The sequence below is a fragment of the Oncorhynchus clarkii genome, unplaced genomic scaffold (genome assembly GCF_045791955.1).
Source record: "Oncorhynchus clarkii lewisi isolate Uvic-CL-2024 unplaced genomic scaffold, UVic_Ocla_1.0 unplaced_contig_638_pilon_pilon, whole genome shotgun sequence".
Lineage (NCBI taxonomy): Eukaryota > Metazoa > Chordata > Actinopteri > Salmoniformes > Salmonidae > Oncorhynchus > Oncorhynchus clarkii.
The window spans coordinates 50,251-74,221 of record NW_027258459.1 but is presented as its reverse complement, the minus strand read 5'-3'; the positions used below and the strand labels follow the sequence as shown (position 1 = coordinate 74,221).

The window sequence follows — 23,971 nt, the reverse complement described above, 5'->3', positions numbered from 1 at the left end:
AAGAAAGAGGGAGGGGAGAAAGAGAGGGAGGGAGGGATGGAGAAAGAAAGAGGGAGGAGAGAAAGAGAGGGAGGGAGGGATGGAGAAAGAAAGAGGGAGGAGAGAAAGAGAGAGAGGGAGGGATGGAGAAAGAAAGAGGGAGGAGAGAAAGAGGGAGGGAGGGATGGAGAAAGAAAGAGGAGGGAGAGAAAGAGGGAGGGAGGGATGGAGAAAGAAAGAGGAGCGAGAGAAAGAGAGGGATGGAGAAAGAAAGAGGAGGGAGAGAAAGAGAAGGAGGGAGAAAGAAAGAGGGAGAAAGGGAGGGATGGAGAAAGAAAGAGGAGGGAGAGAAAGAGGGAGGGAGGGATGGAGAAAGAAAGAGGAGGGAAAGAAAGAGAGGGATGGAGAAAGAAAGAGGGATAAAGAAAGAGGAGGGAGAGAAAGAGAGGGATGGAGAAAGAAAGAGGGAGAAAGAAAGAGGAGGGAGAGAAAGAGAGGGAGGGAGAAAGAAAGAAAGAAAGAAAGAGGGAGGAGAGACATTGTTTCTAAGAAGACAATCACTAAAGTAGCATCTAGATCAGGGGTGTCAAACTCATTCGGGCTTCAACGACGTCCAGAGGGCCGCAATGAAAAATGTGTTAGATACCATTGCCGTCAAAATGTGTAAGAAATTGTTCTCTATCCATCGTTTTTTGGAATTTTGCATTAGTGAGCTGGACAGAGGAAACTGTATGAATGTAGGTCCAAGACCATTTCTACACAGTTTCCATTCAGTTTTAGTCATCATCAAGTATATTGAGTTTGTTTCCCCCTCAAACAGGCAGTATGTTTGACACGATGTCCTATACACCACAATACTTTCTATTCTTCCACTACCATAAAAATACTTTAGACTATTTTTCTTCGGGAAAATGACCATTTCTAAATGCTGTTACTACTTTATGACATTACTATTCCTACCATCTCGTTCCTACCTGGAGTGAGTGGGTGGTCTGGGCTGTGGTGGTGGTTCCTACCTGCAGTGAGTGGGTGGTCTGGGCTGTGGTGGTGGTTCCTACCTGGAGTGAGTGGGTGGACTGGGCTGTGGTGGTGGTTCCTACCTGCAGTGAGTGGGTGCTCTGGGCTGTGGTGGTGGTTCCTAACTGGAGTGAGTGGGTGGTCTGGGCTGTGGTGGTGGTTCCTACCTGGAGTGAGTGGGTGGTCTGGGCTGTGGTGGTGGTTCCTACCTGCAGTGAGTGGGTGCTCTGGGCTGTGGTGGTGGTTCCTACCTGCAGTGAGTGGGTGGTCTGGGCTGTGGTGGTGGTTCCTACCTGCAGTGAGTGGGTGGTCTGGGCTGTGGTTCCTACCTGCAGTGAGTGGGTGGTCTGGGCTGTGGATGTGGTTCCTACCTGCAGTGAGTGGGTGCTCTGGGATGTGGTTCCTACTTGCAGTGAGTGGGTGCTCTAGGATGTGGTTCCTAACTGCAGTGAGTGGAGGATGTGGTTCCTACCTGCAGTGAGTGGGTGCTCTAGGATGTGGTTCCTACCTGCAGTGAGTGGGTGGTCTGGGCTGAGGATGTGGTTCCTACCTGCAGTGAGTGGGTGCTCTGGGGCTGTGGTTCCTACCTGCAGTGAGTGGGTGCTCTAGGATGTGGTTCCTACCTGCAGTGAGTGGGTGCTCTGGGCTGTGGTGATGGTTCCTACCTGCAGTGAGTGGGTGCTCTGGGATGTGGTTCCTACCTGCAGTGAGTGGGTGCTCTGGGATGTGGTTCCTACCTGCAGTGAGTGGGTGCTCTGGGCTGTGGTTCCTACCTGCAGTGAGTGGGTGCTCTAGGATGTGGTTCCTACCTGCAGTGAGTGGGTGCTCTGGGATGTGGTTCCTACCTGCAGTGAGTGGGTGCTCTAGGATGTGGTTCCTACCTGCAGTGAGTGGGTGCTCTGGGATGTGGTTCCTACCTGCAGTGAGTGGGTGCTCTAGGATGTGGTTCCTACCTGCAGTGAGTGGGTGCTCTAGGATGTGGTTCCTACCTGCAGTGAGTGGGTGCTCTGGGCTATGGTTCCTACCTGCAGTGAGTGGGTGCTCTGGGATGTGGTGGTGGCCAGGGAGGTGATGCATGGAGAGGCCACAGTAGTGACCATACAGGGGTCACGGTTCAGGGTGGTAAGCAGCAGAGACTCAGCCTTGATAAACTGGGGCTGGAGCAATACCTGAGAGGAGGAGGAGCGAGTGGGAGAGAGAGAGAGCGAGGGAGAGGGAGAGAGAGAGCGAGGGAGAGAGAGAGAGAGAGAGCGAGGGAGAGAGAGAGAAAGAGAGAGATGGAGGGTTAGACTATAAGCCTGAGGGAGCAGTTCTGTTCCATTGAAATAAATTAGAAATGAAACAAATACTAGGACAATAATATTTTTGAATGCAAAGAACAAATCATTTTTTTCTGGTGTGTTGATATTCTTAGGGTTAATGAGTCTCATCAAACATAACACACACACACTCACTCCAGGTGAACAAACTAACTTGTTGAATGTGATGTGATGCGATGGTCTGAGCTGGGGGGCTTGCTGAGGTGGTCAGGAGGGGGGCCGTGGTGGTCAGAGCCTGGATGGTCATTGGCTGAACACCGGAAGGGGACGACGACAGGCTGACCATGGGCTGGGCGGGGCCTCCTTGATGATTGACAGCTAGAAAATAATCAGGGTCATGTTCATTAGGCACCAAACGGAAGAAAACTGCCTGAAACAAGGAGGGAGTACTTAAATATTTGTTTCTGGGTTTAAAACGTCATGCTAGTATGGACTCAATTGTGTTTGAAATAGTTCAAGATGTAAAACCAGCTGTAAAACTAAAACACCATATAAACTGTCGTCACCATAAGTCTTTGGCGAGGCCAAAGTTCACATACATTTTTTGCGTGGCTTAGTAGTGTATGACCTTTCCCCCTGGTGAGCGATATCATTATGGGATACTGGCTGAAGCGGGGAGTGTACACTACAGTACGTTTGGTAGCTATAAAGACACTTGAGTCACTGATCGATAACAGTATGGATTATCATTGTAGGAATGACCTTTGACCTCTAGAAAACATATGATATGATGACTGTAGCAGGCAGTGTGTAACATAACAGTACAGGTGGCTGTAAAGACATTGGTCTACACAGAGTCAGTAGGTTTGTAATGCTGGGGCATGGCTGCATGGGGCAGATATCTTACTGTAGTTTCAAATCTAATTTTATTTGTCACATACACATGGTTAGCAGATGTTAATGCGAGTGTAGCGAGACATTGTTAAAGGGACAGTGTTGCACAGGTATGCGACACGGGCAAGGTGTGTATATCTGAATATGGCTCATAGAGAGTGTAGACAAAAAACCCTCTCTCAGCCTCAGGGACGGTCCTTCACTTTGACCAACGGGTATTAGATTGGGATTTTGACTGACAGTCAGCGGAGGTTGTTGAGTAACCCACTGACTCTCCTTTGGAAACATGCTGAACTACTACTGTTACTGCACCATAGAACACAACTCTATCTCCTCATAACATAACACCAAGTAGGCTTTCTTCAGGGAGTGAGTGTTTGTGCTTTGTATACCAGTTTCCATTGTCAGTCCCTACCTTTCGCCTTGAGAGAGAGACAGAGAGAGAGTGTGTGTGAGAGTGGGTGAGACAGTAGGAGTGTGAGCATGTGTAAACTGTTCCTCCAGTCATGCTCTGCTCTCATCCAGACACAACAGCATGGCCCTGCTCTGCATCATAAATAAGACGTCTTAACGACCATGTGGCTCTACTACTAGCAACACATGGTGGGGTCCCTCCTTCCCTCCCATTACCTGGCAGGACGGGGCTGAGCAGGGAGGGCCATGGGGAAACCCCTACAACCATTAAAATAGCTATGTTTCATCTCCACGTGGAAGGGGTTAGGATTAGGGGGAGTGACTCAGTTTTACGTTTCCTTGCATTCGTTTGCTCCCTTGGCCTTATTTTCTGACTCTCATCCATCTACTACCAGCATTTCAACTATTAATACAGAGGAATGGAGACAATCTGTTCCTCACCTTTGTAGCCATTGTGGGTGCTGTAGTTAATCCGTATCTGCTGGGTGTGGGCCTGGGACTGCTGGAGGGCAGGAGAGGTGAACAGGGCTTGGGGGGCGGCGCTGAACACGGGGCTCTGGCCGGGTACAGTATGGGGGGAGGAGGCTGGGGGAGGAAGCTGGACTGGAACAGGGGCTGGGGGGGAGAGGACTGGCAGGGGCAGGTCCACCTTGGACTCCCTGAGACCCTGAGCAGCCTGGGCTGATGGAGAGCCCTGCTGGGGAGCTGGCTGTGGCCTAGGTAGTGGTACAGGGGTGGAAGTGGTGACTTGGGCCAGGGGTGACTGCTGGAAGGTGGGGGGGTGGAAGGCCTTGTCTGGGGGGGAGGAACTGCGGATGATGGGGGGCCCCAGGAGAGCATCAAGGTGGGGGCTGCTGCTCAGGATTGAGGAGGTGGTGGATGGAGGGGAGGTGGTGGAGTGGGGCAGGCTGAGGGCAGGGAGGTCCTGGGTAGGGGTGACCCCTGTGAACTGAGGGGGGTCAAAGAGACCCGCCATGTCCTGGTTGAACTCCACCATGTCCTGGTTGTTGATGAGCTGCAGCATGTCTGAGAAGAGATGGGGATATAGTCAGAGTACTCCATAGATTGAGAGAAGCAGAGACAGAGAGAGACAGGGGATGCTTTGTTAACCATGACATTACCACAGAAATCAGGAGAAGAGGGTCAAATAAGACAAAACTAAAACAAAGTAATCTAAGTTGAAGACTGTGATTAGTTGAATCATGTGTTAAAGCTAGACTGGAACAAACAGCTGTACACACACACACACACACAGCAGAGCCTTTTGTTCACTCCATACTGCAGTCATTTTGAACATCTTAAAATCCTCTTGAGTGTAGGGGGCAGTATTTTGATTTTTGGATGAAAAACATACCCAAATTTAACTGCCTATTTCTCAGGCCCAGATTCTAGAATATGCATATAATTGTAAGATTAGGATAGAAAACAATCTAAAGTTTCCAAAACTGTCAAAATATTGTATGTGAGAATAACTGAACTGATATTACAGGCGAAAACCTGAGGAAAATCAAACCAGGAAGTGGCTTCTATTTTGAAAGCTCCATGTTCCATAGCCTGCCTTCGCTCCATTTAAAGGGATATCAACCAGATTCCTTTTCCTACGGCTTCCCCGTGGTGTGAAAAGTCTTTAGACATAGTTTCAGGCTTTTATTTTGAAAAATGAGCGAGAAAGATCACATCGTGTCAGTGTATAGCTGGGTGTCCCCAGAATTTTGCTTGCGCAAAAGTTTGGAGCAGCCTTTGTGTCTCTCTCTCCTATTGACGAAGCTAAAGTACCGGTTGATATATTATCGATTATATATTGAAAAAAACAACCTGAGGATTGATTAGGAAAAAACGTTTGACGTGTTTCTGTGGACATTACGGATACTATTTGGAATTTTCGTCTGCGATGTCGTGACCGCTCGCACCTGTTGGATTTCTGAACATAACGCGCCAAACAAATGGAGGTATTTTGGATATAAAAATAATCTTTATGGAACAAAAGGAACATTTATTGTGTAACTGCGAGTCTTGTGAGTGCAAACATCCGAAGATCAAAGGTAAGCAATTTAATCTATTGCTTTTCTGACTTTCATGACCAATCTACTTGGCTGCTAGCTGTTTGTAATATTTTGTCTACTGAGAGAGATGTTCTTACATTAAATTAGTAATTTAATTTGAATTTGGCGCGCTTACAATCCAGCTGATGTTGACGTAAATGATCTCGCTAACGGGATGGGTGCATCAGTGTGCCTCCCAATGACCAAACCACGTTTCTGGGCCTCTGAATGGAGCAGAGATAAAACCCTGTAACCCAATCGGAGCGTTTCATGATTGTCAACTAAAGGCTTAAATTAAGACTTGAACCACTGGGTGACTGACTGACAGAGCATTTCTCCCATCTCTCTCGCCACACCACATGGTAATGTGTCACTTAATCTCTGCCCTAACTCCACTAGAAAAACCAAGAACTGGGCTCAAAGTGTCCCAGAGTAGGTGCTGATCTAAGATCAGTTTTGATCATAATGAATCAGATTATCATGAACACAAAAGATCTGATCCTAGAACAGCACTCATACTCAGATACTTTGTGGATATGGGCCCTGATCTGAGAAGTAGAGCAGGACAGTAAATGGGGCCAGCTCAGTTCAGTCCTGGTCAGTAATGCAGTTATTATGGGGCCACTGCAGCAGAGGAGACTGGCTCTATGCCACTCTAATGGGCTCCAAAAGGGCCACAGCGAGACAGGCAACACAATAGACACTATGATCACAGTCACACCATCCCAGACCTGCAGCTACTTCACTTCTATTCACAGCATTATGATGCACACGGTCTGTCAAAAGGACAACAACCCTGAGTAGGTGAGGATGGAGACACAAGAAGAATTGAGTGTTGATGAAAAGGGTGATGTTTACTATGCTATGCTGCACCCTCCACGTAAACATGGCATGGTAGCACTTTACATTAGAACATGGAACTGAGTAATAGTAGCAAGTTAATTACTCAAACTGAAAACTATATTCTCTAATAATACAACAGGCCTTGTTTTAGGGTAATACACTGTATAGCATACTTGTTTCATCAGCTAGAGATGCTCACAATTATTGTCTATGAGAAACCTTCGTTAGTACAGGATAGCTTATTCTTCTGGATTTCCAACAGAAATAGGCTGTAGGTTAGGCTATCTCGAATGAGTTTCAGGCAGCACAGTGAGGAGGCTGTTCCCTGGCAAGGAGAAAGACCATTTTGTTTAATCTTAGACCAAATCATCAAGCTAATAGTCATATGTTATAAGGACTAGGTTCAGTAATAACGGAACACACTTCATGCTTCTGCCTTTGCTCTCTGTACACCAGTCTGACTAGCCTGGATTTGTAAACCAATGTTTTGTATGAGGTGATCGCTGCCGACCAATCAGAAAGTGCCTCAGACACTTGCAATGCAGACCAGCCCCCAAGATAGAAAGAGAGGAAGCACTTGTGGTTTCAATGAGAAGGGGTTACTATGGGACAATTTAGTGCTGGGTTACTCTCGGTCAATTTTTAGGGTAGTGCGTGGAATCAATGAAGGGTGAGATGCTGCAGCAGAGCAGTTGTTGGCAAACAACCAACCATTGATTATACTGACAAATAACATTAGTTAATATCACCAACGAATCGAATAGCCACCATTCAATTGAATGCACTTATACATTAACGTAACTAGGTTCGATATAACTGAACTAATTTAAATATAAACGATTAACATTTTATTAATAAGACTGCAACATATGATTAATTCATACATAAATAGGAATTATATATGGGTGGGAAAAAAGCAACCATCAGATCATGATTCATGTTATAGACTTATTTCACGCCTCTTGAAATGAACCCGACAGGGAACGCTCGACATTAACCTCGTCGTGATGTCAGTAGGACAAATTGGAGGGGGCGGGGCACATTAACTAGCGTCTGTTCCGTTCATCACACACAAGCTAGCAGTGAACTATCAGCTCGTGTAGTATGTACATTGTTTTAACTTATCAATAACATGAAAAATAGCAGATATAAATGTGTCTAGAGTTAGATCAGAACCAAAACGCAAAAACGAGAGCAGCAACAACAGAAAAACAAGCACCGAACTCAGACAGTAGCTAGCTAGCTAGTTCCATAAGGTTAACTAGGATTATCCTCGACCCTGAGAGAATGAAGCCTTCTCCTACTACCACATAACGTAACTGTTTGAGTAAAATATAACTCGTTAATTTGATTTACGGTCATAACTAATGTAAGTTAGCTAACTTGCTAACATGACAGCTAACTAAGCTGTACATCATTCTAAATTACTCACTGGGTGCCTATACGTAGTTAATGATACCTCACTCAGTAACGCTATGTGTACAAGCTGTTTCATGTATGTGTTGCTGCTATTGTTGTCACTTGTTTGGCTAGCTAACATTCGCAACAACAATAGCTAACTAGCTAACGCGTTACCAAGTTCAAGTTGTCCGTTTTGCTAGCTAGCTTACTAGTAAGCTTAACGTTCTTACCATCAATGTCATTGAGCAGAGCCGTGTCAATATCGCTGGGGTCATTTAGGGATATGGTTGGATCCAGATTATCCAGTGACTGATCGTCAAAAGACAAGTTCATTTTTGCTGTCTCGTTATGGTTAGCTAAATCACTGTGGCTAAAAACTTACGATTTCCACTTAAATCGATGTTTGTGTATCTAGCTACATTTGCAATAATTCCAGTGAGATAAACTCTGTTATTGATCTGTCAAATAGTGCCGCCTTCTGTCTTCATATTGATGCCCAAGAGGCACACTTCTCACGCTAAACAGTGCTCATTGAAGATCCACATGTTTAGCCAGCTAGTTACAGAGCGCTTAATGAGTGACACTTGTTCTAGCCAACCCCCGACCACTTGTGAATGCTGACTCCCCCTTCATGGTCTCATACCTTTCTTTGACTGGCAACTCCAGGACGAAATACAGTGTCCATGGTATTTACATTTGTGCATGGCTATTGCAAAGAATAAAAAGCAGTGTTCTTTGAAAACGACTATATTGTTGGATGAACACTGTGGGGAAATACATATCCAAAGTCAATAAGCTTCTTCAAGTGCCAAATACATAAATTGAACGTGGAAATATCATGTCATGTTTTTAATATTTGTTTTGTTTCGTGGTCTGTACTCATATAATGCATTAATGACGTTTTATAATCGAGAAAACGGTATTGTCCTCTGGAAAACAACAGCATGGGTGTTTATTATGGGCTTGTCCTTAACAGCCAATCAACGCCAAGCAGGGGTGGGCTAACAACTGTTCATGCTTGTGTGGCCCGTAGTGATGACTGTCTGTAGAACCAGAGAATTCGACCAATGGGGAACTCGGAAACCGAGTGGGGTGATCTGACATCACGACTTTGGCTCCCGTGGTTACATCATGTATTTCTCCTGGAGTAGTGGAGGGGAAGGGGGAGCAGGCTAAATATATGGAGGGACATAGTACAGTGCGGCTTCAAAACTTTTAGGGCAAAACGAGATTAACAGGGTTGATTTAACAAAGCTCATGGAAGTCCCCTTTGGTTGGACAATGACATGTAGCATAAAGTCAAAGCAAACATTTTCCTCAAAGAATAAATAACAAAAACCGATATTATTCAAACCATGGTAATTAAGCAATTAACACAAAGTAATGGCTCTCTAAAAAGACCATTCAATAATCAACAATAATAACCTTGATCAAATTATCCGATATGTGGATTGTAGTAGGACATGTGAGCCGTGTGTGAGCTCACCAAAACACAAGCACACACAAAGGGGGCACAACAAAGGTGTGGTACTGGAAAGAAATGGGTCAACGACCGACAGTATCACAGCTGCAAACTAGTTGTTGAATAGCAAGCAGTGGAGCAGGAGAGATATAGTATATAGGGGCCCGGCCTGCTGTCAGCAGGACTGCCTTTGTTGCCTGGGGCGATTGTTGTCCTGACTGACATGATGCTCTTTTGAATCTGGTAACACACCAGGAGATCAGTGTGATGCTCAACAGGCAGCCAAAGGAGCAGTCAGTTATCAGCATAGATCCAATAGAGAGGTCTATGGGTATGCACTGTATTCAGTCAGGGAGATCCAGGCAGATCTAAACTGAACAAAAATCTAAATGTAAAATGTTGGTCCCATGTTTCATGAGCTGAAAAAATAAAATCCCAGAAAATGTACATACACACAAAAAGCTTATTTCTCTCAAATTGTGCACACATTTGTTTACGTCCCTGTTAGTGAGCATTTCTCATTTGCCAAGATAATCCATCTACCTGACAGGTGTGGCATATCAAGATTAAACAGCATGATCATTACACAGGTGCAACTTATGCTGGGGACAATAAATGACCAGTCTAAAATGTGCAGTTTTATCACACAACACAATGCCACAGATATCTCAAGTTTTGAGGGAGCCTGCAATTGGCATGCTGACTGCAGGAATGTCCACCAGAACTGTTGCCAGAGAATTTAATGTTAATTTCTCTAACATAAACCACCTTAATGTCGTTTTAGAGAATTTGGCATTATGTCCAACCGGCCTCACAACCGCAGACCACATGTAACCACGCCAGCCCAGGACCTCCACATCCAGCTTCTTCTCCTGCGGGATGGTCTGAGACTAACCACCCGGACAGCTGCTGGAACTGGGTTTGCACAGCTGAAGAAGTTCTGCACAAACTGTCAGAAATCATCTCAGGGAAGATCATCTGTGTGCTCGTCATTCTCACCAGGGTCTTGACCTGACTGTAGCTCTGCATCGTAACTGACTTCAGTGGGCAAACGCTCACCCCCGATGGACCCCGGCCCGCTGGAGAAGTGCACTCTTCACAGATGAATCCCGGGTTGCAACTTTACCGGGCAGATGGCAGACAGAGGGTATGGCGTCATGTGGGCGAGGTGTTTGCTGATGTCAACGTTGTGAACAGTGCCCCATGGTGGCAGTGGGGTTATGGTATGGGCAGGCATACGGTAGACAACAAACACAATTTGATTTTAATCAATGGCAATTTGAATACACAGAGATACCGTGATGAGATCCTGAGGCCATTTATCCACCGCCATCACGTCATGTTTCAGCATGATAATGCACAGCCCCATGTTGCAAGGTTCTGTACACAGTTCCTGGAAGCTGAACATGTCCCAGTTCTTCCATGGCCTGCATACTCACCAGACATGTCACCCATTGAGGACGTTTGGGATGCTCTGGATAGACGTGTACAACAGCGTGTTCCAGTTCCCACCAATATCCAGCAACTTCGCACAGCCATTAAAGAGTGGGACAACATTCCACAGGCCAAAATCAGCAGCCTGATCAACTCTATGCGAAGGAGATGTCGTGGTGCATGAGGCAAATGATGGTCACACCAGATACTGACTGGTTTTCTGATCCACGCCCCTACTTTAAGGTATCTCTATTCCCAGTCATGTGAAATCCATCGATTAGGCCTAATTTATTTATTTAAAAATTGACAGAATTTCTTTTGTGAACTGTAACTCAGTAAAATCATTGAAATTGTTGCATGAATACATCTGGAGTGTCTGCATGGACATCAACAGGAAACTATTACCTTGGCATGGGAGGGGAGGTATGACTACAGTATAAGGGGAAAGGTTCAGGGCAGGGGAAACATGCAGTGCTATGAATAACATGGTGCAAGAAGTGAGTCTGTTGCATCACTCAGTGGGCCACTACGCCAGGTTGAACTATGAGCTTGTCTCTGCCTGAATTTACCATGTGTGTTCACTATCATATTTCATATACTAACACCATCGCAAGGACAAATGTAATACACACAAGAAAATAACCATAAACAAAGTGTTGGTAGAGGTCACACGTTGCTAGTGTTTTATTGGTTAATACGTGCATAATCAGGTCACACAATAGAAAGCTGAAACCAAAGTAATGAATTGCAGAACAGCACAGCCATAGAACACCCACATCATCATACAGGAGGGACAAGAGTTCTCCTGACCATTTAGTCTAGACCGGAACATTTCCTAGTCAGGAAAAACAGCTGTTCCTCAACAGAACAGGAGGACACAATTTCCAGCTCCCCCATGTCCATACTCAGTGAGCAAAACTGGTTGAAAAAACATTTAACTAGTTTTGCTGTTGAAATTACATATTTCAACCAGTTTTGAGGGTAGTGAAGAGATACATTGGGTTACAATGTCCAATAGCTCATTCCTGTTGCAACCCAACAGGTCCACATGTTCCATAGCAACCCAACAGGTCCACATGTTCCATAGCAACCCAACAGATCCACATGTTCCATAGCAACCCAACAGGTTCACATGATCCATAGCAAACCAACAGGTTCACATGATCCATAGCAACCCAACAGGTCGACATGTTCCATAGCAACCCAACAGGTCGACATGTTCCATAGCATCGACATGTTCATACCCAACAGGTTCACATGATCCATAGCAAACTAACAGGTTCACACAACCATCTGATCGGAGGACAGCGTAAAAGAGTAAGCATATACATAACGCTTTCTGGTTATAAAAAATTAAAAGTGACACACATAGAAATCAACTGTTTAAAGTGACATGTTATATTTGTTCAGTAACAAAGAATCTTAGTTCAAACATCTCTATGCTTTGTCCAGCCTTAAGACATAAGAGGAACAGCAACTGTTGATTGTAAAATGTATGCTACTATTTCATAAGAGGTGGAATTAAAGCAACAGAAGACCAACTAGGACAAGAATGAAACAGAGTTAAAGCGCATTAATAACAGTTTATTCTGTTACAGTATTCTAAAACACATTCAAACATTAATGCCCAAGACAAATCATACAAATAATGTACTTGTTTGTAATATCACCCTCTAACATTTATAAATGATTGTTACAAATAATGTTTGATCTGGAAGCAGATGTTTTTAAATAAAATACAGTAAGGTCTTTTTTACTTATTTGAGTATCTCATTTACAGTATAATACACATAACTTTGATAAGTATATAAGGATACTTGTAAGTAAACACACGTTTCACTTCAATAGGAACTGTCATGGCGTTTTGTAGTTATTCATTTGGTGTTAATTGTAGAAGCTTTATAAGCATTAACTTTGAAAAGTACTGGCAAAAGAGTTGAAATGAAGAACGAACCTCTTTTGCCTCAAAGGGCTGTAGCCCATGTTTTCCTGACAACAGGAAGAGAATGTTATGCCCTCATCTAACTCCATTACCTACTGTAGGTAAGCAAAGTAAAATAGAATGTTAACAGGTTAAAAGGGGCATTCCCACTAGCAGAGTCACAGCCCACAGCTACCACCCACTGTAATCCTCAAAAATAAAAGACAGGAAGCTTTACCAGACAATTTAGACCACAGTAAAAACACATAAAACACGGTAAAAATAACGTTTTTGGTCATCCTTCCGAAGCACATCCGAACCTATTTCTGTTCCACACATGTATGTGTAAAGAGAGGAGAGCAGGGGAGCTTCCCCAAAGTAGAAAGGATCTGGGAGGAATTCATTTTCCTGCATGACATTACTGTACATATACAACCAGGAGACCAAACAATACATTAATGAGTTAGCCTTTCGACTAGGTGACCTACAAAAAAGCTAATAATTCAGTTGGACTTTTAAACATGTACTGCAGGTAATACTCACATATTTCTGATGTATATACATATATTTATGTAAACATACGTAAAAAAAATATTACAATAACTACATGTATAAGCGTTTGCAATAACTTTTCTGTGAAGTATGCTACCAATACGCCATCATAAATGTACAATTTGATTCGATTTTCAGTGCCATATTTCACCTGCACTATTCCTTTAATTTCCATATCAGGAAAAAGTGTCCGGTTTTCTATTTACGGCTGTCTGTAAAGTGTGCTTTGTAGAGCAGAAAAGGGCTGACATTTCATAAAGATTTAAAATCATATGCAATTAGTCTAAGAAAATGTCTTGTGTCCTATAAAAACAGTTCCCATCTTATTAACACAAGGATAAATATACCGAAACGTTCAAGGATCCAAAAGTGCATAAAGTTCATGAAATTGGTCTCATGGTAGAAGGGGAAGGAAAACATTGAAGAATAGCCCAATATCAGAAGACACCAGTGGAGGCTGCTGAGGGGCTGGAAAGGGGCTGGAAAGAAGCAAACTGAATGGCATTAAACACATGGAAACAATGTGTTTGATGTTGTTGATACCTTTCCACTTATTCCGCTCCAGCCATTACCACGTTCCCGCCCTTCCCAATTAAGGTGCCACCAACCTCCTCTGATAAACAATTACTAAATTAGTTTGTCATTAAAAAGTCTTTGGAAGAACTCAAAATCGCTACACTTACATAGTGTACAGATAGTACCAAAGCGGAACGTCACTTCTGCAACTCATACGGCTGTTGTCGTGGTAGTATTAATCACATTCCATTTGTCACATGCGCCGAATACAACAGGTGTAGACCTTACTGTGAAACGCTTATTTACAAGCCCTTAACCAACAATGCAGTTTTATGAAAAATAAGAGTTAAGAAAAATATTTACTAAATGAACTAAAGCAAAAAAATAAAAGAGCAACAATAAAGTAACAATAACGGGGCTATATACAGGGGGTAACGGTAACGGGTCAATGTATGGTACCGGTACCCCCTGTATAATATCCATCAGAAATATTTGGTGGGTGTTACTTCGGTTCTGATTGAAAAGACTATTTTGGACCCTTTCCTTCCCTACAGTATGTACACACCACACAGATAACATGGAGGGAAGTTGACAACAGCTTTTCAAAGAGGAAAGCAAATATAAAAGCTGTGTGACAGATATTTGCTGTGGTGCCATGGGGCTTGAACCTTGACATGGCTGCTTGCAGCTGTATATATTTTCCCCTTCTCCCTTTTGAAATGTGGAGACAGACACATACAGGTAAGTCATGTTTGCTATTTGGCCCTGCAGAACTATTGTGCCATAATTGAGTAACACTAGCATGGAGTCTGTCAAACAGTAGTCTTTCCTCATGCATTGCCTTTCCCTGTACCAACATTTCACAACTGTAGAATGGGTAATGAAAGGGTTAAGGAAACCTAAAAAGGAACGTGAGTAAATAATACAAAAGAGACAACTACAGAGTGCAGCGCTAGTACATAGTACAGTACAAACCGTTAAAAGAATAAATGCATACATTATTCATAAGCTACATTTATTAAAATAACACAGTACTCCTCTGTTTGTATAGACTATATGCCTCGGTCTGCTTTTTCAGAAGGATTTTTTCTGTTAACCTTCACACCTTCAGAGGAACATAAAGACGAGGTTGTGTCATTTTATCCTCATCCTCACAATGTTAGGTTATATCCTCCTTAGGGTAGCTAGCTGCAGATGAGATACAAGACGACAGACACATCCCACACTGACAGACGGATCAAACCCTCAATAGTAATACATGATGCAACGCGGCTGGGCAGGCGGACAGCAAGCATGGTCCTCTGCAGGAGGAGGATTGGTGTTCAGTTCAGTAGCTACACTGCTGCTTGGCAGGAGTGGCGGATAGGGGATACCTAGGTACTGCAGATGCCTCAGAGAGAGAGGTTTCCTGGGGGAGAGTCTACAAGGCAAAGAGGGCATCCTCCGTCCGTTCAGCCTTCTTGCGGGTGCCGCTGGGGGCGCTGAGAGGGGGACCAGGCTCATCACCAGGGAGCGATGGTAAGGAATCGACCACCTTCGCTCGATCCTCCAGAAACTTATCAAACTCTAGAGGAAGAGGAGAGAAAACCCCTGTTAACAGCAGGACATATAAAAATGGTTAGTCAGTTGTTGACTTTTTGGGTAGTGATCCTCATTGCTGCACCTTCTGGAGAGGCACAGTACTGCATGTTTTTGCCCCACATCAGCAGTGAAACACCGGATTCAGCCAATCAATGTGTTGAAGATCAGTAGATTGGTTGAATCAGGTGTGATGGTACTAAGCTGAGACAAAAGCCTGCAGTACTGTGGCTCTCCAGGAGCAGGATTGAGAATAACAGCACAAAGGCTGTGTTTAAACAGACAGCCAATTCTGATCTGATTGGATTGGTCAAAAGACCAATTAAGTGGCAAAAGATCAGAATTAGGCTGCCTGTGTAAACGCAGCCTAATATATCAAGTACTAAAGAGCTGATCAGAGAATTTTGACACAAATTAGGAAACTGAATCTATGCCACATTTAATGAGAGCTTCTACATGAGACATGCACAGTATCAAGTGTTAGTGCCCTGAATCCATCCATACCTTCACTCGTCACCCCTTCCTCACCATCTAAACCATCGCCTTTCTATTCAGAGGAGAAGAAATGGAAATCAGTGAATCCATAACATTTGTGGGCAATTCTGCCAGGAGGAGCACACAACCATTGACTCACCAAGATGCCTTACAGTAAATGGACATTGTTAGGCGTCAAAGTCGAAACATTAGTCTTCCCTTCGGTATTGAATAAGAATGGGTTGCAAAATTCTTTCCCAAAATCCCCTTGTTCTCCTTAAAATCTCGGAGTAGAATTCACAGATTTCCTGCTTATTCCCTCTTGATTCCAGGAATCTTCCAACAAGGATTTCTTGAAAACCAGGGGATTTTGGGAAAGTTACGGACATGTTACAACCCTACGTACAAGTTGACTAAGCTACTTACCTCCCTGACCTCTACAGGACACCATTCACAACTCAGGGAGGTCACTCTCACGCAGTGCTTTTGTACTGACATTGAGGTACTTCAAGAACATGTACTTTCCACCACTGTGACGGACCCATGCTTCCACCATACTTCAATAGACCCATCCACTCGTCCATCCAACTTTTCAGAACTTGTTTACTCTGCTATATCCCTTTAAGGACCTGTGAGTACCTTTCACAATCATCAGGGAGAACCACTGTAGCATCAACTGGTGTGATATGATACAATACCAATGTCATCTTTAGACAGGCAGGTTTTATTCTTCACTCCAATAGATTCTCTAGATTAGCATTATGGTAGCATGTGAGAGATAGTACATCTCATAGGTCACAGTTATATCACTCTCATCATTGGTGGAAAACCATTAGTCAGATAATGAATGGAAGGAAGATGGTCAACTAAAGTTTAGAACACTACATGTGATCTACCTGGTTACGTGAGATGGATAGAAATGTGACTAAAGAAAAAGAAACGAGAGAGAAGAGGAGAGAGAGAAGAGAGCGAGAGAAATCAAGGTAAAGAAGCTCACCACATCAGCACAGAGCCACTCCTCTATGTCATCCATGACAGAGGACTGCGATACGGGGATCTATGGAGCAAAGCCATGGACAAACCCAGCGGACGGCACAAAGCCACACAATAATAAACCCACCCGACAACACAACAGAACAAAGAAATGACAAAAACAAAAGAAAAACAACAAGAAAAGATTCACCGGAGGCTCTGAGAGGAAAATGACAAATAACAAAAACAAAGCCATCAAACCAAAACCAAGATCAGAGGAAGAGAACACCAGACACATGGCCGTAGTCCTCAGACAGTCTCTGTGTGTGCAGGTTCCTCTTTCATGTTCAACTCATTGATTTATTATGCATAGGGACAGGATTTCTAGCTGACTACATGACCTGACCAGGAAAAAATTAATAATATGATAATAGCCTGGGCATAGGCTAGTACCAGTTCATAGGCTATTACCAGTTCATAGGCTATTGCCAGTAGGCTATTACCAGTTCATAGGCTATTGCCAGTAGGCTATTACCAGTTCATAAGCTAGTACCAGTTCATAGGCTATTACCAGTTCATAGGCTATTGCCAGTAGGCTATTACCAGTTCATAGGCTATTACCAGTTCATAGGCTATTACCAGTTCATAGGCTATTGCCAGTTCATAGGCTATTGCCAGTTCATAGACTATTGCCAGTTCATAGACTATTGCCAGTTCATAGACTATTGCCAGTTCATAGACTATTGCCAGTTCATAGACTATTGCCAGTTCATAGGCTATTACCAGTTCATAGGCTATTACCAGTTCATAGGCTATTACCAGTTCATAGGCAGTAACCAGTTCATAGGCAGTAACCAGTTCATAGGCAGTAACCAGTTCATAGGCAGTAACCAGTTCATAGGCAGTAACCAGTTCATAGGCAGTAACCAGTTCATAGGCAGTAACCAGTTCATAGGCTATTACCAGTTCATGGGCTATTACCAGTTCATGGGCTATTACCAGTTCATAGGCTATTACCAGTTCATAGGCTATTACCAGTTCATAGGCAGTAACCAGTTCATAGGCAGTAACCAGTTCATAGGCAGTAACCAGTTCATAGGCTATTACCAGTTCATAGGCAGTAACCAGTTCATAGGCTATTACCAGTTCATAGGCAGTAACCAGTACATAGGCAGTAACCAGTTCATAGGCAGTAACCAGTTCATAGGCAGTAACCAGTTCATGGGCAGTAACCAGTTCATGGGCAGTAACCAGTTCATGGGCTATTACCAGTTCATAGGCAGTAACCAGTTCATAGGCAGTAACCAGTTCATAGGCAATAACCAGTTCATAGGCAATAACCAGTTCATAGGCAATAACCAGTTCATAGGCTATTACCAGTTCATAGGCAATAACCAGGGCCCAGAGATTTACCTGGGTCAAATCACATGGTCAGGATTCTGGGAAAACTCTTGTCCCAGACCACTTCCAAGGTATTTATTTTGTCCTTGTTAGTTCTAATGAGTAGTCATGAAACTACCAGCTGATTTGATAGCTACAGTTATGTAACACTGTTAATTAGTCCAGGTCATTAGTCAATTAGCAGATCAGCCAATTCACATGAGTCAATCATTTATTGGAAGGACAACCAGCAAATCACAGGGACCACCAAAGACTGGGAATGAGGACTAATGTCATAATGACACACAAGCACACACAGAGCATGAGCAACGCTGGCTGCATGACATCATGCAGTGATAGTGAGAATGGAAAGGAGAAGGTGAGAGGGTGGATGCCATGGTTTGTGTGTCATGTGGAGGTCGGAGTGACTCAGGGTACAGTACCAGCAATCGGGACTGATAGGAGAGGGGTCAATGGTCATGAAGGCTGCCCTAACATTTGCATATATGCACAGGTCTAGGATCAGCTTACACTCCTGGTTTAATGGTTCTGGGTGAAAGTATACCCATATGCACAGATCTAGGATCAGTTTACCTTCCCCAGATCCTAACCTGAACCATTAATTAAAACATCCGTATCACGATGTAACTGAATCCTAGCCGATCTCTTTCAATCTCCTTCTAGTTGCCGATCACAAAGATCCAAGAGACGGAGATACTGAGAAGTTACACAGAAGTACACAAACTAGTGGTGTTGAGAGCAGAACACTATGATGGAGAAGAGATCGTGTTCAAGCTGCCAGGCATCTGCATTCACTGATGTCATGTCGACAATCTAGTCTTTAGAATCTAGATTATCTAACAGATCAAATTCCACTGTTGTGTACCGATATAAGAAGGACATAAACGTATCGTGCTCTTAAAGATTCTATTAGCTCTTTTGGGACTTTGACGAGAGATGTTGAAACAAAGAATCAAGGAAAACATCAACAGGTACTGTTGTGTAGGATGCTCCATACACTAGGTCACTAGCGGTAGATAGAAAACTCACTCAAAAGGTAAAACAGAGGGTGAGTTACTGTAAGGGAATTCCCCACAGAGTCACGTGATCTGCATAATGATATGAAAGTCAGATCATATGGATTTGGCTGTCTAGCTAGCTAAACTCCTTTCCAGCAACTTCACAATGTATTGTTTTTAAGCCTTATTCACAGATTCCGGTTGTTGAATATTATGCAAAGTCAACTTTGCAAAGCCAACAGGGTTGACATAGAATGGTCAACAAAGTTGACATACAAAAGTATGTGTACATCCCTTCAAATTAGTGGATTCTGCTATTTCAGCCATACCCATTGCTGACAGGTGTATAAAATCAAGCTCACAGCCATGCAATCTCCAGACAAACATTGGCAGTAGAATGGACTTACTGAAGAGCTCAGTGACTTTCAACGTGGCACCGCCATAGGATGCCACCTTTCCAACAAGTCAGTTTGTAAAATGTCTTCCCTGATTAAGCTACGCCGGGCCAACTGTAAGTGTCGATATTGTGAAGTGGAAACGTCTAGGAGCAAAAACAGCTCAGCCGTAAAGTGGTAGGCCACATAAGCTCACAGAACAGGACCGCCGAGTGCTGAAGTGCGTAAAAATCATCTGTCCTCGGTTGCAACACTCACTACCGAGTTCCAAACTGCCTCTGGAAGCAACGTCAGCACAATAACTGTTTGTCGGCAGGTTAATGAAATGGATTTCCATGGCCTAGCAGCCGCACACAAGCCTAAGATCACCATGCACAATGTAAAACATCGGCTGGAGTGGTGTAAAGTTCGCCTCATTGGACTCTGGAAATGCATTCTCTGGAGTGGTGAATCACGCTTCACCATCTGGGTTTGGTGGATGCCAGGAGAACGCTACCTGCCTGAAAGCATAGTGCCAACTGTAAAGTTTGGTGGAGGATGAAAATTGGTCTGGGGCTGCTTTTCATGGTTCGGGCTAGGCCCCTTAGTTCCAGTAAAGGGGCATCTTAACACCACAGCATACAATGACATTCTAGACGATTCTGTGCTTCCAACTTTATGGCAACAGTTTGGGGAAGGCCCTTTACTGTTTTTGCATGAAAATGCCCCCGTGCACAAAGCAAGGTCCATACAGAAATGGTTTGTCGAGATCGGTGTGGAAGAACTTGACTGGCCTGCACAGAGCCTTGACCTAAACCCCATTGAACACATTTGGGATGAATTGAATTGCCGACAGAGCCATGCCTAATCGCATGACATCAGTGCCTGATCTCACTAATGCTCGTGGCTGAATGGAAACAAATCCCTGCAGCAATGTTCCAACATCTAGTGGAAAGCCTTCCCAGAAGAGTCAAGGCTGTTATAGCAGCAAAGGGGGGACCAAGTCCATAATAATGCCCATGATTTCAGAATGAGATGTTCGACGAGCAGCTGTCGACACACCATGGTCAACAGGGTTGACATAGAAGGACCATCATTAAAATAAATAAAGTATGGTACAATATTGAACAGTTTTATACCAATCACAACAGCAACCAATGTGTCAGATCATCAACAGTATTGTAGCTAATAGGTTTAATTTGTTAAATGGGTTAATGCACTAGTGTTCCAGTGTTAAAACAGGACTTCTATGCTAGTTGTCTTTAAATATGTATAGTATATTATCTCCACTGAACAAAAATATAAACACAACATGTAAATTGTTTGTCCCATATGTTGGTCCCAAGCGGATTACACGGCATGATCATTACACAGGTGCACCTTGTGCTGGGAACAATAAAAGGCCACTCTAAAATGTGCAGTTTTGTCATACAACACAATGCCACAGATGTCTCAAGTTGAGGGATCGTGCAAGTGGCATGCTGACTGCAGGAATGTCCACCAGAACTTTTGCCAGAGAATTTTATGTTAATTTCTTTACCATAAGCCACCTTAATGTCTTACTAGAGAATTTGGCAGTAAGTCCAACCGGCCTCACAATCACAGACCACGTGTATGGCGTTGTGTGGACGAGTGGTTTGCTGATGTCAACGTTGTGAACAGAGTGCCCCATGGTGGCGGTGGAGTTATTGTATGGGCAGGCATAAGCTACAGACAACGAACACAATTGCATTTTATCGATGGTCATTTGAATGCACAGAAATACTGTGAAGAGATCCTGAGGCCCATTTTTTTTAAAAAGGTATCTGTGACCAACAGATGCATATCTGTATTCCCAGTCATGTGAAATCCATGGATTAGGGCCTAATGAATTTATTTAAATGGGCTAATTTCCTCATATGAACTGTAACTCAGTAACATCTTTGCAATTGTTGCATGTTGTGTTTATATCTTTGTTCAGTGTAGTTCAATAAAAATGTATCTATAGACCGTTAGCTTGACAATGTATCTGACAGAGATGGTGATACTTATCGCTACACAGACGTTTGAACCTGGTCGAATCAGCAATAATGATACTGTTGACAACAAATCTGATGTCAACCATAGAAATAGAATCCCTTTTAAAATGGCCGCCGGTCTATCCATTCTAGACCGACTGACTTGAATGGGGATTCCCGTTCCAGTGATTATATTTCTATAATGTCAACAGCCATGGCAACATAACACCTGTTGTGCAGCAGTAAAGTATCTGTACCTCTCCTGGGTTTAGTGTGTGACTGTTAGACATTAACTGTTTGTGACTGATGAAAACCCACACCTGGCCCTGGGGACCAAGCAGACCTTTCACGTCATCCATGAAGGGAGGATGAGAGGACCAGGACCAACAGTAGGAGGGACAGAGTGAAGGGAGTCCACATTTGTAACAGTAGGTAGGTGTGTGTTTGTATTGAGAATATGCATAACTCAGATTCACCAGCTCAGAGGTCCTAGGAGTTTAGATTCCTTTCAGAGCACACAAGGACAAATTAAGATTCTAACAGCTTATTTATTCATCATTGTGTGGGTATTGTACAATTGGAGGAGTTGTCTGGCTTTTTCTAACGTGTCTCCATTCTACTGTTGGCGCTAGCTGGTTTAGCAGTGCTGGGATATGGATTGTCAGGGGGATGGAGGGATGGGGGAGGGTGATGAGGGGGCCAGAGGTGTAGGGGGATATGGATGATGGGGTGATTGGACATAGGGGGAGGACACTGAGGATGGAGTCCTCACCATTCCTTGGGTAATAAGCCAGCTGTCTATGGGCAGCTCCAACTCTGGGTTATCATCCCCTATGACCCTCAGCTGAATCAACAACAGAACAACACCTTACACAAGATAGAGGAAGCCCCAGACCAGAGCAACAGAGCACAGAGAGGAAACAGAGAAATCAAATGCAATGCAACAACCTAGACTGAAGAAAATATAGGGAGAGGAAAGGATGGGGGGGAACAAACGAGAGGAAAATACCAGAATCATTCCAATTAAAAGGTGAACGCATTGGGAAAGGAGGAAGAAAATAAGGATAGTTTGAACTTTGAACCCTCAGCTGATCACTAAGCCCCAGACTGGCAGATACATTCCATCTGCGGCAATCTCAACTGGCACTGGAGGGTGAAGGGTGTGTGTAATCGGTTTGTGTAATCGGTGTGTGTGAGAGAGAGAGTTTAGATTTCATAATACTTTATGTCTGGCCTTACAGGTGTAGAACCTGATTACAAAGTGCCTTGTTAGTACTGACTGACTGTGGTACAAGAAGTGGAATGAAAAAAATAAATACAAGAGTTTGGACAATTTGAAGGAGAAAAGGTGACATGCAAAAAGTGGAATTCAATAGCATGGTTTCCTATGACCTTTGACACCCATAACGTGACAAAATACTGTCTTACAGAGAGCAATGACCAAGACGAGAGGAAAAAACAACACCAAACACTACTGAGGAATGACAGAATGACCAAGTAATGGGAGTTTATAGTTTAAAATGTCTAGAGAGAGTATTACATGTAGCTCTTTAGAATACCTAGTTATACTAGACTACAAGCCATGCGGTAGTATGTGCTTGTTACTCCAACAGTGTAGTTCACCATACAGAGCTGGCTAGCCATGGTCTACTACTGTATTCATCTGGTATTACTCCTGGAAAGTCAGAGGCCTGTGTCCCAAAGGGCAACCTATTCCCTATATAGTTCACTACCTTTTGACCAGGGCACTATATAGGGAATAGGGTGCCATTAGTGGTACAGAGGTCAACTAACATCACACTACAGGCCATCACATGCAGAGAGAGTAGACCATGAGCTGAGAGATTAACCTTATCAGCCATGTTAACAGCACGTCAACCACACTCTACACTTCATTGTGGTGGGATGTGAATCTAAACTACATCCTCCAGCATGCTTTGGTGCACTCACCCCTCCAGTGGCGTTCTGTTGTCTGACGTCCAGAGCTGAGGCAAGCCCACCCAGGGCTCGAGGGTCCTCGTACTTCACACTGACAACACACACACACAGACAGAGAGAACACGTTAGAGCCCGTCCCACTATGTGGCATGGAGATGGTTCTGGAAGGCTGAGAGTGGCTCTAGAACAGGATTCTAGAAGTTTGGAAGAGGTTCTAGAAGTTTGGAAAGGGTTCTAGATGCCAAGGGGAGAGCTAAGTTTGAGGAAGCCATACTTTTTGCGTTGATCTGCCAGAGAGCTGGTCCTGGTCTGAGCAAACATGTCAAAGTCGTCTCCAGGGTTGTGGCCCGACAGAGAGGACAGGGTACCACTGACACTAACCCCACCCACATCTGAGAGAGGGAAGGGGAGGAGGGAGGGCAGAGAGAGAGAGGGAAGGGGAGGAGGAAGGGCAGAGAGAGGCAGAGACGCAGAGAGAGAGAGAGAGAGAGAGGCAGAGGAGAGA

At 43.9% G+C, this 23,971-nt stretch overlaps 2 protein-coding genes across 5 annotated transcripts in view; both read right to left on the bottom strand.

Annotated features, from left to right (window-relative positions):
- Positions 1–2,021: 2,021 nt before the first annotated feature.
- LOC139396972 (sterol regulatory element-binding protein 1-like) lies at positions 2,022–8,316 on the bottom strand (the record flags this gene model as incomplete). The annotated part of the gene is made up of 4 exons (XM_071143918.1): positions 8,080–8,316; positions 4,005–4,589; positions 2,470–2,633; positions 2,022–2,165 (listed from the first exon to the last, which is right to left on the bottom strand). Coding segments are annotated over exons 1-4 (996 nt in total), but the record flags the coding sequence as incomplete, so codon positions are not given.
- A 3,992-nt stretch (positions 8,317–12,308) lies between these two features.
- Positions 12,309–23,971, bottom strand: part of LOC139396971 (TOM1-like protein 2) — a 42,600-nt gene continuing 30,937 nt past the window's right edge. For 2 of the 4 annotated variants that reach the window (XM_071143913.1, XM_071143916.1), the window contains exons 11-15: positions 23,741–23,858; positions 23,479–23,557; positions 16,784–16,843; positions 15,817–15,859; positions 12,309–15,300 (exon numbers count right to left, since the gene is read on the bottom strand). In XM_071143913.1, coding sequence (XP_071000014.1) covers positions 15,155–15,300; positions 15,817–15,859; positions 16,784–16,843; positions 23,479–23,557; positions 23,741–23,858 — 446 coding nt within the window. In that variant the 3' untranslated portion in view covers positions 12,309–15,154. Of the gene's footprint in view, positions 15,301–15,816; positions 15,860–16,783; positions 16,844–22,300; positions 22,373–23,478; positions 23,558–23,740; positions 23,859–23,971 lie in introns of all 4 variants that reach the window. The other 2 variants (XM_071143917.1, XM_071143914.1) reach the window with 2 other exon arrangements.